This window comes from Macrobrachium nipponense, chromosome 32, assembly GCF_015104395.2.
Source record: "Macrobrachium nipponense isolate FS-2020 chromosome 32, ASM1510439v2, whole genome shotgun sequence".
NCBI classification, from domain to species: Eukaryota; Metazoa; Arthropoda; class Malacostraca; order Decapoda; family Palaemonidae; genus Macrobrachium; species Macrobrachium nipponense.
In genome coordinates, this window is record NC_061094.1 from 45,451,358 (window position 1) to 45,467,698 (window position 16,341).

The 16,341-nt window shown below is 36.1% G+C and overlaps 1 protein-coding gene across 1 annotated transcript in view; it reads right to left on the reverse strand.

Annotated features, from left to right (window-relative positions):
- Nucleotides 1-708: 708 nt before the first annotated feature.
- Nucleotides 709-16,341, reverse strand: part of LOC135207418 (uncharacterized) — a 27,212-nt gene continuing 11,579 nt past the window's right edge. The window contains exons 4-9 of the mRNA XM_064239145.1: nucleotides 13,472-13,692; nucleotides 12,434-12,655; nucleotides 8,166-8,232; nucleotides 7,911-7,952; nucleotides 5,922-6,017; nucleotides 709-2,543 (exon numbers count right to left, since the gene is read on the reverse strand). Of these exons, the coding sequence (XP_064095215.1) occupies nucleotides 1,575-2,543; nucleotides 5,922-6,017; nucleotides 7,911-7,952; nucleotides 8,166-8,232; nucleotides 12,434-12,655; nucleotides 13,472-13,692 (1,617 nt within the window). The 3' untranslated portion in view covers nucleotides 709-1,574. The remainder of the gene's footprint in view (nucleotides 2,544-5,921; nucleotides 6,018-7,910; nucleotides 7,953-8,165; nucleotides 8,233-12,433; nucleotides 12,656-13,471; nucleotides 13,693-16,341) is intronic.

Below are 16,341 nucleotides of genomic sequence, written 5' to 3' on the forward strand. Positions count from 1 at the left end.
AAAAACTTGCCTGTGGTGACACAATGTTTGGTTTATTAGGCGTTCGTAGTAAACAAACACACACATACACACTTTATATATATTTCTATATGTGCATGAGTTTAATGTTTGCATGTGTAAAGATTCGTCTCGATCGGTTGTAACTTTTATTTGTTTTTACCAAATACGTTGCCTGTCTAGGAAGGAATGTTTATTCTCTCAATAAACTTAATAGAAGCAAAACTTTTTAAAAATCTCGTTTCCTATAATGTGTCGCTTGAGCATTTCCGTTTGATTCCGTTTCTTACAAATTAGTTATTCTGAGGCTTAAAGATTAAAGTTGACGGTTTCATTTATTCCTTTTTGTTGTCACATATTAGGTGATACATACATATGTTGCTATGTCGTGTTGGAAAATCGTTAATTTTCAGTTGTCAGTGTTTATAAAAAGAAAAAACTGACCTCGCTATTTTTTGTTTTGCTTCTCCATTATTTTCATGGAATAAAAAAATGGAATGCTTTTTTACCAGAGAATTATACAATTAAAGATATTAATAATAATAATAATAATAATAATAATAATAATAATAATAATAATAATAATAATCATAATAATAATAATACTTATATTATTATTATTATGATTATTATTATTATTATTATTATTATTATTATTATTATTATTATTATTATTATTATTATTATCATTCCAAATAATGAACGATTTGTTTCTCATATCAAATAGATAAATTTTATTTTTATCAGATGACTGTGAGTATTTCATGTCTTACTTTATCCCGATTTTATTTTCCTTATTAAATGGCACGAATTTGTTTTATCATCATTTTCAGAAGAATTTTTAATACTAATTCATTATATGATACTAGAATGAAGTGACCGATTTTTTATTTACTATAGACTACGACCAATTTCCACGGCATTTCCTATGATTATTTCATAGATTTACGAGAAAAACTCCGCGAGATATTAGAGCAGCGCCGAGTTCGCTCCCCGCTGCCGTCAACGCGGAACCTCATGAATTTATTTTCGGTGACTAGAAATTCATTTCTCGATATAATGTGGTTCGGATCCCACAATAAGCTGTATGTAGGTCCCCTTACCAAGTAACCAATTAGTTCCTAACCACATAAAAAAAAAAAATCCAATCATTTGGGCTAGCCCTAGGAGAGCTGTTAACCAGCTCAGTGGTCTGGTAACCAACTCAGTATAGTTAACTTCAAGTAAGGGAAATGTACCGTAGTCGCATTAAACTTCACACTTCCTGTAACATGACTCTCACTCTGTTTTTTTTTCATAGATTCACTTCTTTCTGTCACTCTCTCTTGAAATATCATTTGAAGTCTGAAAGGTAATATATTATACTTCTCGGTTTCGTTCATTCGGCAAAGTTTGGCGCTTAGTCCATATCTCTATGAACTTAGCTTTAAGTTTGCCGTTTAACGTAACAACACTGGTCATACTTAAAAGGAAAAGAAATATATCTCTTTCATTGTTCACGTTTCACTAGTTCATTAAAATGTTCGCTCCATATTACAATGTTTACCCCTTTTATAAACTCTAGATTAATGTAGGCGCTAACTTTCGTTTTCCTGGGAGCCATAGTCAGTAGTTTGTGTTAGATCGCCCAAATAACCTGTGGGTTTATCGTCTTGTCTCGCAGTCATGATTATGAGGTCTTTGTGACTTTGATGAGTTGAGGTATTTGTGACTTGAGGCAAATTTCCGTTACCTCCAACACAGGGTCGTACTGTCACTTCGTTATGAGAAAACTCATTAGGAGGATTGTCAATGGAACTTGTTTTCCTCGCTCGTTCATCCACATCCGGACTTGTCCAAGACGCCTCAGCGGGTTCCTGGTCCCCGTCCAATTTGAGCTCGTCGCTGGTCATGATCGTCTCGGTGCTCAGACCAGCCCTCAGGAGGCTGCTGTCCCTCCTGTCCGTCAGGTAGCTCTCCACTTTGGTGCGGGAGCAGCCATTATCAACTCCGAAGACTTCGTCCTCCTCCTCCTCCTCCTCCTCGTCGATGATGCTCTCCTCCGTGATGTCGTGCTTCATCTCGTAGGTGGAGGAGTCGTCGGCGAAGTGGCTGTGGTTGCAGCCTCCCTCCGAAGGCAGCGGCTCCCAGTTGCTCCCTCGGGAGGAGGTCAAAGGGATGAGGTGAGGAGACGTAAGGGAGTGAGTCTCCGCGAACGTTTTCAGTTGCCTATCAACTTCGCGGTTGGCATTGGCCTCGAAAGCCCTCGGGTAAGGCTTCATCTCGAGGCTCCTACACTCTACCTGCACTTTGTGTTTGTCTTCGTTGCTGGGTTCGTCTGCCCCCGGGTACAACGGGCCCATTTGGGTTGGTTGGGACTCCACCACCACGCAGCCCCAGCTGGTAGATCCAGCGGCCCCTATGGTCGCCACTGGAACGTCCCGAGATCTCAGGTGATGCTGCGTAGGGGGCTGGTGATGATGGCTGTCCTGTTGGGATTTTAACCCCAGGAAAGGACGCCGGAGAAAGAATTTACGTAGATCCTTGTTTGGCTTTTTACACACGCCCTGTGGAAGGAAAAAGGTGATACGAATGATTCCACTTTGTCTCCTTTTGCTTGTTGAAGTGGTAGTTGCCAAAAGAGTACTTTATTTCCTTTGACCTATTTCCAGAACATCACTGATTATTTAAATTCTTATTCATCTAGCAAATGTTTACATATGATGTATAACCTAGAATGATAATCAATAATATATTTTTCTGATTAGAAAAATGCTGAGGAAAAATATTGAAGGGCTTTATTCAATAAGAATACATTTCGATATAAATTAGTCGTTTAAAGAAATCTCGAGATATTTGAGTATTAAGTGAGGAAACATTGGCGAGCTTTATTTGATAAGAAATACATTTCAATATAAACCGGTCGAGATATTTTAGTATTGAGTGAATAACATAATATAATGAATGCGTTTTCTATTTGTAAATAAGGCTATAGCGCCTCTAACATTACAAACATTACACGCCAACACTCCAGTTCTTTTAGAAGCACATTTGGCATGTGAATAAGTGCAGCTTTACTTATTGCTCTAAATGCAACCATTCTTTTCTGAATATAAGCGCGCATTTGTGGTTACTCGGTGTCTTTCAAAATCAACATGCGTTTGTGATTATTTGGTGTCTTTGAAAATCAGCATGCGTTTGTGGTTATTTGGTGTCTTTGAAAAATAAGCGTGCATTACTGATTATTTGTGGTCTTTGAAAATAAGTGTGCATTTTTGGTGTCGTTGAAAATCAGCATGCGTTTGTGGTTATTTGGTGTCTTTGAAAATCAGCATAAGTTTGTGGTTAATTGGTGTCTTTGAAGATCAGCATGAGTTTCAGGTTAGTGGGGTTTTTGAAGATCAGCATGAGTTTATGGTTACTCGGTGTCTTTGAAAATCAGCATGCATTTGTGGTTATTTGGTGTTTGAAAATAAGCATGCGTTTGTGGTTATTTGATGTCTTTGAAAAATAAGTGTGTGTTTGTGGTTACTCTGTCCTTGAAAATAAGCATGCATTTGTGGTTATTTGGTGTCTGAAAATCAGCAATCGTTTGTGGTTACCCTGTGTCTTTGAAAATCAGCATGAGTTTGAGGTTATTTGGTGTCTTTGAAAATCAGTATGCATTTGTGGTTATTTGGAGTCTTTGAAAAATAAGTGTGTGTTCGTGGTTATCTGGTGTCTTTGAAAATCAGCATGTGTTTGTGGTTAATTGGTGTCTGAAAATCAGCATGCGTTTATGGTTAATTGGTGTCTAAAAATCAGCATGCGTTTGTGGTTAATTGGTGTCTTTGAAAATCAGCATGCATTTGTGGTTAATTGGTGTCTGAAAATTAGCATGCATTTGTGGTTATTTGGTGTCTGAAAATCAGCATGCATTTGTGGTTAATTGGTGTCTGAAAATCAGCATGCGTTTGCGATTAATTGGTGTCTGAGAATCAGCATGCGTTTGTGGTTAATTGGTGTATTCGAAAATCGGCATGCATTTGTAGTTATTTAGTGTCTTTGAAAATCAGCATGCATTTGTGGTTAATTGGTGTCTGAAAATCAGCATGCGTTTGTGGTTAATTGGTGTCTGAGAATCAGCATGCGTTTGTGGTTAATTGGTGTCTTTGAAAATCAGCATGCATTTGTGGTTAATTGGTGTCTGAGAATCAGCATGCGTTTGTGGTTAATTGGTGTCTGAAAATCGGCATGCATTTGTGGTTAATTGGTGTCTGAAAATCAGCATGCGTTTGTGGTTGATTGGTGTCTTTGAAAATCAGCATGCATTTGTGGTTAATTGGTGTCTGAGAATCAGCATGCGTTTGTGGTTAATTGGTGTCTGAAAATCGGCATGCATTTGTGGTTAATTGGTGTCTGAGAATCAGCATGCGTTTGTGGTTAATTGGTGTCTGAAAATCGGCATGCATTTGTGGTTAATTGGTGTCTGAGAATCAGCATGCGTTTGCGGTTAATTGGTGTATTCGAAAATCAGCATGCATTTGTAGTTATTTAGTGTCTGTGAAAATCAGCATGCATTTGTGGTTAATTGGTGTCTGAAAATTAGCATGCATTTGTGGTTATTTGGTGTCTCTGAAAATCAGCATGCATTTGTGGTTAATTGGTGTCTGAAAATCAGCATGCATTTGTCGTTAATTGGTGTCTGAGAATCAGCATGCATTTGTGGTTAATTGGTGTCTGAAAATCAGCATGCATTTGTGGTTAATTGGTGTCTTTGAAAATCAGTATGCATTTGTCGTTAATTGGTGTCTGAGAATCAGCATGCATTTGTGGTTAATTGGTGTCTGAAAATCAGCATGCATTTGTGGTTAATTGGTGTCTGAAAATCAGCATCCATTTGTGGTTAATTGGTGTCCTTGAAAATCAGCATGCATTTGTGGTTAATTGGTGTCTGAAAATCAGCATGCATTTGTGGTTAATTGGTGTCTGAAAATCAGTATCCATTTGTGGTTAATTGGTGTCTGAAAATCAGCATCCATTTGTGGTTAATTGGTGTCTGAAAATCAGCATCCATTTGTGGTTAATTGGTGTCCTTGAAAATCAGCATGCATTTGTGGTTAATTGGTGTCTGAAAATCAGCATGCATTAGTGGTTAATTGGTGTCCTTGAATTTCAGCATGCATTTGTCGTTAATTGGTGTCTGAGAATCAGCATGCATTTGTGGTTAATTGGTGTCTGAAAATCAGCATGCATTTGTGGTTAATTGGTGTCTGAAAATCAGCATGCATTTGTGGTTAATTGGTGTCTGAAAATCAGCATGCATTTGTGGTTAATTGGTGTCTGAAAATCAGCATCCATTTGTGGTTAATTGGTGTCTGAAAATCAGCATGCATTTGTGGTTAATTGGTGTCTGAAAATCAGCATCCATTTGTGGTTAATTGGTGTCCTTGAAAATCAGCATGCATTTGTGGTTAATTGGTGTCTGAGAATCAGCATGCGTTTGTGGTTAATTGGTGTATTCGAAAATCGGCATGCATTTGTGGTTAATTGGTGTATTCGAAAATCGGCATGCATTTGTGGTTAATTGGTGTCTGAAAATTGCATTTTGCATTTGCAAATTTTTGGTTATTTGATTTGTCTGAAAATCAGCATGCGTTTGTGGTTAATTGGTGTCTGAAAATCAGCATGCGTTTGTGGCTAATTGGTGTCTGAAAATCAGCATGCATTAGTGGTTAATTGGTGTCTGAAAATCAGCATGCGTTTGTGGTCAATTGGTGTCTGAAAATCAGCATGAGATTGTGGCTAATTGGTGTCTGAAAATTAGCATGCATTAGTGGTTAATTGGTGTCTGAAAATCAGCATGCGTTTGTGGTCAATTGGTGTCTGAAAATCAGCATGAGATTGTGGTTAATTGGTGTCTGAAAATCAGCATGCTTTTTAGGCTATTTGTGTCTTCAACTTACATTTACAGGCAAGGCACATGAGGCGGACTGAGTAAAACGAGGTCGTTCGTGTATGAACTGGTACTGAACCCATCTCTTTTTGATAGCCGTTGTCACCTGGAAAATGAATGATAAAAGACAAGAGTAATTATTATTGCACTTAGGAAGCAGACCCTCTCTCAAGCATACTTTATTAAAAGTAATGGTTACCTCAGCAGCTTTACACTTGTAGAGATTCTTCTCCATTTCCCGATTAGCGGCTTTTTCCGTGCTACTTAAACAGGCTAGTAGAGGTCATGATCAAATACAGGGTAAAAATCGGTGTAGTATATATTTGAATTTTACCGATAAACTATGATATCACAGTTTATCTGTAAAATTCAAATATATACACCGAATTTGACCCTGCATTTGATCATGACCTCTATATGCGCTCTACTAGCCTGTTTTAAGTATCACGGAAAAAGCCGCTATTCGGAAAATAGAGATGTATCTCTACAAGTGCAACGCTGCTGAAGTAGCCATTACTTTTAATAAAGTAATTATTAGAATAATAATGTCGAAGAAAAGAATAAGAATGTTTATAAAGTAAATGGTCATGATAACGATAACAGTATTGAATTTCTAATTAATACGAATTTTTAGCACTGACATTGGAATACATGGGAATGAAAGAAATGATAACGATACAAGTAAAAGAATAAGGTACCGATTTGATCTCAATAGATTTGTTACTCCATTTTAGGACTCATGCTACAATGAGTATTTATCATTATTATTATCATTATTGTTATTATTATTATTATTATTATTATTATTATTATTATTATTATTATTATTTCATGTTTATACTTATGCCTCTATTACTATTACGGCTACTTATAATGATGGAATTTTTCTTGGTTTTATATGGTTAATGTTATCATATTTAAGGTACCATTAAATTTCAGCATTATTAATATCATCCTACTATAGTAAGTTCAAATCAACCGTGCATCTGATGTCTAGGCCAGTCCCTTACAACGCTCCTGATTGGCTGTTGATAAGCCAATCACAGGGCTGGAAACTACCAGTCTCTCGAGAGAGTTCACATACGCAGGATGTATGTTCCAACTCTCCTGAGGGATACGTCAACAGCCAATCAGGAGCGTCGTAAGGGACTGACCTAGACATCAGATGCACGGTTGATGTGAAACTACTATAGTATCATGTTTATACCAATGCTATTAATAATATTATTACGGCTACTTATGTTAATATCGCTGGTATCAGTTTTATATGGTTAATATTATCATTTTTAAGGTCCTGCCAAAGTTCAGTATTAATTCTTTATCAAGGATTAAAGTTGTATTGCAAATCTTATTCCATGATTAAAGCATTAAAATGCTTTCTGAATATAATCCTGCTCTTTGATAATATAACGAACAACTGTTAAATAAAATCCACCTTTAGCGACACGTAATTAAAATTAGTATAATTTTATGATTAGCTGTGTTCTCCCAGCACTGACTATTGAGCAGGAAAAAATATGTGCAAGAATTCGAAATGTATATAAGTCAAAGGATTATAGATGCTATTTTTATACTCATATTTAACTGTAACATTTTAGCCGAGGGAAACTGAATATTCATATATATGTACACACACACACACACACACACACACACACACACACCACACACATATATATATATATATATATATATATATTATATATATATATATATATATATATATATATATATATATATATATATATATCATAAAATCCTCTTAAGAGGGTGAGTGTACCGGGGCCTAGAGCAAGTACTTTTCATAGAACATTATTATGAATACGATAAACTTGTTCTAAGTCATGGTTTTCACTCGTCTTTTTAAAAGTTGAATATTATGTGTGTGTGTGTGTGTTTTGCAATTTTATTCAAAAGATTAGGAGTTATTTCGTAACTCTGACAATATTCACTTAAGCACATTCCTTTTATCTCCCAGGCGAGATGATTCAAAACATACCTCACTGTTGCAGAAACAGAAGAGCAGTGCCACACAGAATCCCTGAAAAAAAATTCATTTCATAAAGACAAACCACCAAGAACAGGGTGAGCACTTCTGATAAAAAAAGGATCAAATTATTTTGACTTATAGAGCATGTATGAATGCATATGTTCATTTCTGTATACAGAGAATGAGAGAGAGAGAGAGAGAGAGAGAGAGAGAGAGAGAGAGAGAGAGAGAGAGAGAGAGAGAGAGAGAGAGAGAGAACTTTACCTGGAATGAAGATGCGAGGGCAGACACTATCTGATAAACCAACTCCCCGCTGGAACCCGGCGCCGGTCTGCAAAAAGAAATAAATAAATAAATAATAAATAAAAATAAAATAAATCAATCAATGAAGAATAATTAATAAATATATAAATGAAAAATAAATAAATGATTAGATAAATAAATAAATAAGTAGATAAAAAATAAATCAATCAATGAAAAATAAATAAACAAGTAAATAGATAAATATATCAATGAAAAATAAATAAATAAATAAATAAATAAATAAATAAATAAATAAATAAATAAATAAATAAATAAATAAACAAATTAAAATAAATAAATAAGTATATAATAGATAAATAAATAAATACATAAGAATTAAATAAAAAAAGGACATTATTCCCTATAGTACCAATTTTACTGCTAAATTATTCTACATCTCTCTCTTTATTCTTACGTACATGGTAATTAGCCGAGTGTAGAGGGCTACAGCTGGGGGTGGAGATAAGCCTCGTGATTGCAATATAGCCACTTCATATTGGTTGTGATTTTACTTTCTTCTCAAATCCTTTTAAATGAACAATACTAAACGGGTTATGGACAATATTCGGGTTATGAAGCTTACGTTTTCACATATTTGTCAGACTTGTATTTGATTAAATTTCAGATTGCTAGTTTTTTTTTTTCATATTCTACGTCGACAACATTTACTTGACATATTTCTTAGACCGGCATTTGATTAAAATTTCACTTGATTATTAGCTTTTCTAGTTAACTACGTCGATAACATTTATATCTATTTATTTTCTGTCTCGGAGACTATTCATTCTGTCATGGATTCTTATGATTATCTTTTAAATCAAGTTATTATTTTATATTCTTATCCACATAATCAGGAAAAATATTTTTGCTATCCCATATAATCAGGAAATTTTTTTTGTTATCCCTTATAATCAGGAAAAAAGAATTTTTTGTTATCCCATATAATCAGGAAAAAATATTTTTTTTTATCCCTTATAATCAGGAAAAAGAATTTTTTTTTTATCCCATATAACCAGGAAAAAAGAATTTTCTGTTATCCCATATATTCAGGAAAAAGGGATTTTTTTTATCCCATATAATCAGGAAAAAAGAATGTTTTTTTATCCCATATAATCAGGAAAAAAGAATTTTTTTTATCCCATATAATCAGGAAAAAAGAATTTTTTGTTATCCCATATAATCAGGAAAAAATAATTTTTTGTTTTCCCATATAATCAGGAAAAAATAATTTTCTGTTATCCCATATAATCAGGAAAAAGATTTTTTTTATCCCATATAATCAGGAAAAAAAAATGTTTTGTTATCCCATGTAATCAGGAAAAAAGAATTTTTTGTTATCCCATATAATCAGAAAAAAAAGGATTTTTCGTTATCCAATATAATCAGGAAAAAGGGATTTTTTGTTATCCCATATAATAAGGAAAAAAGAATTTTTTGTCATCCCATATAATCAGAAAAAAAAGGATTTTTTGTTATCCAATATAATCAGGAAAAAAGGATTTTTTGTTATCCCATATAATCAGGAAAAAAGAATTTTTTGTTATCCCATATAATCGGGAAACAGTTTTTTTTTTTTTTATTTCCTTCCCAATCGTGTTTTCCTGTTGTCACCCAAGTCCCGTCGTTCGTCTTAAAAGTGAAACGGAATTCTTTATTTCGTTGCCTTTTGAGTTCTGCGACTTCCTTTGGCCTCTTTGCAGCATTACCGGGTCGCAAAGGGATGCCTTTAGCGGTTGCAAGAAGTGTCTGTGTCAACAATCTCGGGTGATGCACTTCTTACTAATGTTGTTGTTGTGAAGTTGGCAATCTATGATGCGAATACAAACTCTTTGCCACGTAACATATAATCGTTCCCATATCGAAAGGACTTGTAAACACTGAGCTAAAATGGTCGGAAAATGTGCAAACATTAAATGTGAATGTTTTTTTTTCAGTGTGTTCGCATTATATCTTTCCTTTGTGGGAGGAGAATTAAGAAAAAAATTTAGTTTTTACATTTTAGAATTCTTCGGAATATATTTCTGGGTATGATAATAATAAACTGCAGTCGAGAAAGAATGTTCATATTTTGCTTCCTGTCTGTCTGTCTATCTGTCTTTCTGATATTTCAGTATAATAGTCTCTCTCTCTCTCTCTCTCTCTCTCTCTCTCCTCTCTCTCTCTCTCGTCTCTCTCTCTCTCCTCTTCTCTTCTTCTCTCTCTCTGATATTTCAATATAATATTCTCTTTATCATTATCGCTCTGTCGGTCTGTCTCTCTAATATTTAACTATAATATTCTCTTTATCATTAACTCTCTCTCTCTCTCTCTCTCTCTCTCTCTCTCTCTCTCTCTCTCTCTCTCTCTCTAAATTTCATTATAGTATTCTCTCTATCATTATCGCTCTCCTCTCTCTCTCTCTCTCTCTCTCTCTCTCTCTCTCTCTTTCATATTTCACTACAATATCTCTCTCTCTCTCTCTCTCTCTCTCTCTCTCTCTCTCTCTCTCTGATAATTAATTCTTTTTATTATCTCTCTCTCTCTCTCTCTCTCTCTCTCTCTCTCTCTCTCTCTCTCTCTCTCTCTCTCATCTGCGTTTCACCTCCTTACAAAGGAACCCAAGTTCCTAAATAAGTGACCCGTTTAAAAGAAAAAGAAAAAAAATTAGTTTAATGAATGTCGAGAACTTCAAGGCGAGGAATTTATGGAGCGTTATTAAAAGCATCAGCGAACTCGAATATCCTCAGTTCTCGAATCTTATTCGAGTTTCCAGGTCTCGAGAAATGGTTCTAGACACCGCGATGTCCAATTCTAAGGTTAGCGACCTGAGTTTATTTATTTATCTTTTTTTTTTTTTAGGCGAAATTGGAACGAGATGTTTTTCAAAAAGTTTTTCTTTTAAACCCGCTTTAACAAGTACTTCAAGATTTTCATGACTACTAATATGATTTTATGACTTCCATTCGGAAAAGAATATCAAAGAAAATGCTGATCTACAAAAGGTAGTTTAAAAGAAAATGAATAATTAAGAATAAAATAATCCATATTTAGATATGGAATATTCCCCAGCCACATTTCAGACATTCCAAGCAGTTGAATGCAATCATGGAATTAAGGTCATTCCAGTTCACTCGTTGAAATTTCACTTGATGAATTACGGGATATTCAACAGCCCTGAGTTCTTCGAAATGGCTCACTGTCGTATTCAGAGAGACGTGAGTATAGCAACGCATTTACATTATAATTGCTCCATGCAGACTGCGACCGCGTTCATAAGTCTTCTAAATGAAGATGAAACGGTTTACTTAGTACGTTAGCTCTAATGTGTCATCGAGTCAGCTGTTGGAGATAATTATGACACATTTCTCGTCGCTTGGAAGATGACTTTCATGTAATATTTTTATAGATTAAGCAAGTGCTTATACAATAAATTGTGTACTAGTATACAACCAGTTTTGGACACACGCAGAGACACTCATATATATATATATATATATATATATATATATATATATATATATATATATATATATATATATATTTGAAAATGTATATGCGTTATATATATATATATATATATATATATATATATATATATATATATATATATATATATATATATATATATATATATATATGTATGTGCTAAAAACCAACTTAGTATATGCTGAAAATTAATTTAGTGTATGCTAAAAACAACTTTATATATGCTAAAAACCAACTTAGTTTATGATAAAAACCAAATAGGGGTATGAAAAAACCAACTTAGTGCATGCTAAAAACCAACTTAATGTATGCTAAAAACAACTTAGCATATGCTAAAAACAAACTTAGTGTGTGCTAGAAACAACTTCGTGATTAAAAAACTTAGAGTTATGCTAAAAACAACTTAGCATAGGGTAAATCCAACTTAGTGTGTGCTAGAAACCAACATAGTGTATGCTAAAAACAAGTTCATATATGCTAAAAATCAACTTAGTGTACGCTAAGAACAACTAAGTGAATGTTAAAAATTACTTAGCATATGCTAAAAACCAACTTGATTTGTGCTAGAAACCAACATAGTGTATGCGAAAAACAAATTAGCGTATGCTAAAAACCAAATTAATGTAGGCTAAAAACCAACTTAGTGTGTGTGCTAAAAACCACTTTGTGTATGCTAAGAACAACCTAGTGTATGCTAAAAACAACTTAATGTATACTAAAAAAAAGACTGTTCTAACTTGCAACCGGAACTTCGGAAGCCTTACCTGAAGGGCATGAGGACGTAGTGGAGCCCCAGCAATGGGATGAGGATGAGGGTGGCCCTCACGGCCTTCCGGGTGCCGTTGGTGTCTGCCGGGACGTGGTTGGCCCTCAGCTTCGTCACCAGGACCCTCACGATGTTGATCAGGAAGACCAGGTTGGCCAGGATGGACAGGCAGACAGGGATGGACAGGAGGAGGGTGTAGTGGCTCTCCTCGATCCAGCAGCTGGGAGGGAAGAAAGACGGAATAGAAGATGGATGAAGTGGGTTATCGCAATGGTGATTTGAACCAGACGAGACGGAATGGAAGATGGCCGAAGCGGGTTATCCAACGGTGATTTATTCAAGTTACATTTTATAGAGGCTGTTACCAAAGGATTATAGGATTTCTCTACAAACTTTATGGTTTAAAGTTACTGGAAACCTAGAAGTCAACAAACATGATTTAGAAGCTCCGCCCCCTTTCTAGAGATGCTAGGTGTGGTTCATAGGACTACAGAAACTACAGTTTACAGTTACTGGAAATCTAGAAGTCAACAAACATTATGGTTTAAAGTTACTGGAAATCTAGACATCAACAAACACAATTTGAAGCTCCGCCCCCTTTCTAGAGTTGCCAGGGGTGGCATTATTGAGCAATATTTGTCAGAAGATTTAAGAAAACTTTATCTTCACTTTTCTTGTCGATTGTACGTACTTTTCGGCACATACACCTGCAAGTATGCAATTGCTCAAATGTGTATGTATGTGTATCTATTAACACAGCAATCTTTATACAGTTGAATATAAAGTTAAGCATCATTGCAAGACAACCAAGTCACTGAGTACGGCATACTTTTCAATACATACACACACTATATCGTATATATGCGTAACTATGTGCATTTATTCACATAGATAACATTCCGGCGAACGTTTCTTCATACATTTAAACATAAAACCAATCATCATTGCAAGATCATACAGTCGCTAAGTACAGAAACCCCAGAAACCCGTATCTCATACTCCATCATACCCCTGTGGGTATATGGTTAATACTCACTGTTGGGTATCTGACGTAGAAGTGCCCCTGACACCCGCGTAGACGGCGACGATGATGGCCGGGGCTCCCCACCCCAGCAGGTAGAACCATCTCATCATGTGGTCCTCCGTGACGAAGGCCACCACCAGCAGGGTGTGGAGGTAGAGTCCCTCTGAGAACATCCAGTAGTAGTTCGAGACGAGGAAGTAATGGAGGAGGATGTGCAGGACCTGGCATCCCGTCTGTGGGTGGAGGATGTGGTTGGAGGATGTGATGCCATCATTGGTTCAGTGGATATTTATTGTTCTTTGGTTTTAGTGACATTTTTGAAATATGGAAATAAACCAGCAGGAGAAAAGCAATAAGTCACATTGATTTACAGCATTTTGTTTATGTTTTTAGGGTAATCCCCACCGGGCCTGTAACGCCTCAGTGGCAAGTTCGATTCTCGGGCATTACACTGAGGGGTGAGAGATGTGTATTTCTGGTGATAGAAGTTCACTCTCGACGTGGTTCGGAAGTCAAGTAAAGCCGTTGGTCCCGTTGCCGAATAACCACTGGTTCCATGCAACGTAAAAACACCATGCAAATAAACAAACAAAGGCGGATTCATACCGGATTAAAATCCTTCGGGGTCACTATCCAGGAAAGATTAATGCGACTTTTTTTTTCTGTGACTTTATTCCCGTGACTATTTGTGACTTTTTACTTATGAATTTTTTCTGTGAATTTTTTCCTGTGACTAGTTGTCTGGGACATTTTTCTTTGACGTTTTTATTTGACTTTATTCCTGTGACTTTTTCTTTTACCTGGATTCGGATAGTTTTACCCCTTTCCAAGGTGCTCCCTAAGCATGAAATCTGACCCAGAGCCAAGTTCATGCATTTTTTTCTGGGTATTTTCTGTTTGTTGAGTAACTTACCTTAAATTCAATGCCGTTTATATCCGGTTTCTCCCGACACGAGACCCAAGTAAAATAACGAGATCAAATGGTCTGCGTTAACGAACTCCCTTGGTAAATGTTGCTGTTACTGCAACCTGAGCTACTAGTGGATTCCATAACTGTTTCTTTATATTTTATTTTATTTTATTTTTATTTATTTTTGCATTTGTTGTGGCTATGACATTTGTTATTTATGTTGCTTTTTCCAACTTCTGCTACTGGTGGGTTCCATGATTGTTTCTTTCTTTTTTTGGCATTTATTACGGCTATAAACCACCCGAATGCAATAAATAGCGTGAATACATCTGAAACAGACCATTGCACTCAGCGATCCCGTCCCGAAGATGGCCAAACGAGGTGGCCGAAACATGTAGACGCCTTTAAAAACCAGAAAAGAAGAAAAAACAAGGAATACCGGATAGACCCCTGACGACTACGGCCTGTTCCCGACCTACGAAACGTACCTGTATACCTGTTGTCGACCTACAGCACGATGAATATTGGACAGCTGTTTTATAATACCAGCTTGCCAGAAAGACAAATCACAAGGAGAATTGAAAGAATATTGTATAAAATCAATTCTGTGAATTCTGCCATTTTTTTTTTTTAATAACGCTGTGCCATTTGTTATTATTTTGCTTTTCTTGTGCGCTGTAACTCATAGAGGATTAACTGTAAATTGATTAATGGATCATAATAAATATCTGATGATTCTGATGAGTCTGATATAATGGTTACCGGTTTCACGAAGAAGTTATTATACGAATCTTTTCGTCTATTATTTATCATATTTATTCTTACCCTTATTTTAGTTCACCTATCCAGCTGTAAACAATTGCAGTTGACTAACCAGCAGCTTTATAATATAGGTCAACAGTGATTTCGTGCAGATTTTAAGAAAACATATTCTGTTCTGCTATACGTGCACGTGGTCGGCTTCGTTGCCTCTATCAGTACGGAGAGAGAGAGAGAGAGAGAGAGAGAGAGAGAGAGAGAGAGAGAGAGAGAGAGAGAGAGTTGTTACTGCAAATTGAAGACATGAAGAAATATTAAACCTTTCTTCAGGAATCTTAGTGGTTTGATATTTTACAGTTAAATCCTTTCCCTTCGTTAGCCATGTCTTCTTTTCATCTTTTCATTGAGTTCCACTTTCATTGTATCTTAAATGTAGAAATTTCCTTGAATTCAATGTTCATCTTTTCAATTCACCCGGATATTAACTCGATATAAGAGATCCTCAGTGTCTAGCTCATCCTCAAAGGTAACTTTTAATGCTGGATGTCGATGTGAGTGCATTGTTCCCTTTTTGAGAGAGATGTTTAGTTTTGCCAGAGGCGAAATCCTTTTATCTCTCTCTCTCTCTCTCGCTATTGCTCTCTTTCTCCCGACTTCCTCTCCCCACTCTCTCTCTAAATCCTTCCTCTCTCTCTCTCTCTCTCTCTCTCTCTCTCTCTCTCTCTCTCTCTCTCTCTCGCAATCGTCATTTTCTCACATAATTTTTGCCATCAAATTTCCGTGATAACTCTGTGTATGTGTGAGTGTGTGTGTGTGTGTCTCTCTCTCTCTCTCCCTCTCTCTCTCTCTTTCTTTCTGTCTTTTTCTCTCCTCTCTTTCTCTCGACTTCCTCTCCCCAATCTCTCTCTAAATCCTTCCGCTCTCTCTCTCTCTCTCTCTCTTTCTCTCTCTCTCTCTCCAACCGCTAATATCTAGCCTGAATTATCCTTTGCACATCTGCGCGAAATAAAAGAACCTAAGGATATACAGGCGGGGAAGAGCGATAAAAATAAATCACACGAATATCCCCGCAACGAAAGGGCCTAGGGTCCTTCCTAGGAATTCCTGCGTCTTTTTAAGTGACAGGATATATTGCGAAGGGCAGCAGGGTACGTACTTGCAGGGCACACTGGTGGAAATGTGGAAGGAAATCTCGCGAGAATGATTGGCGCCC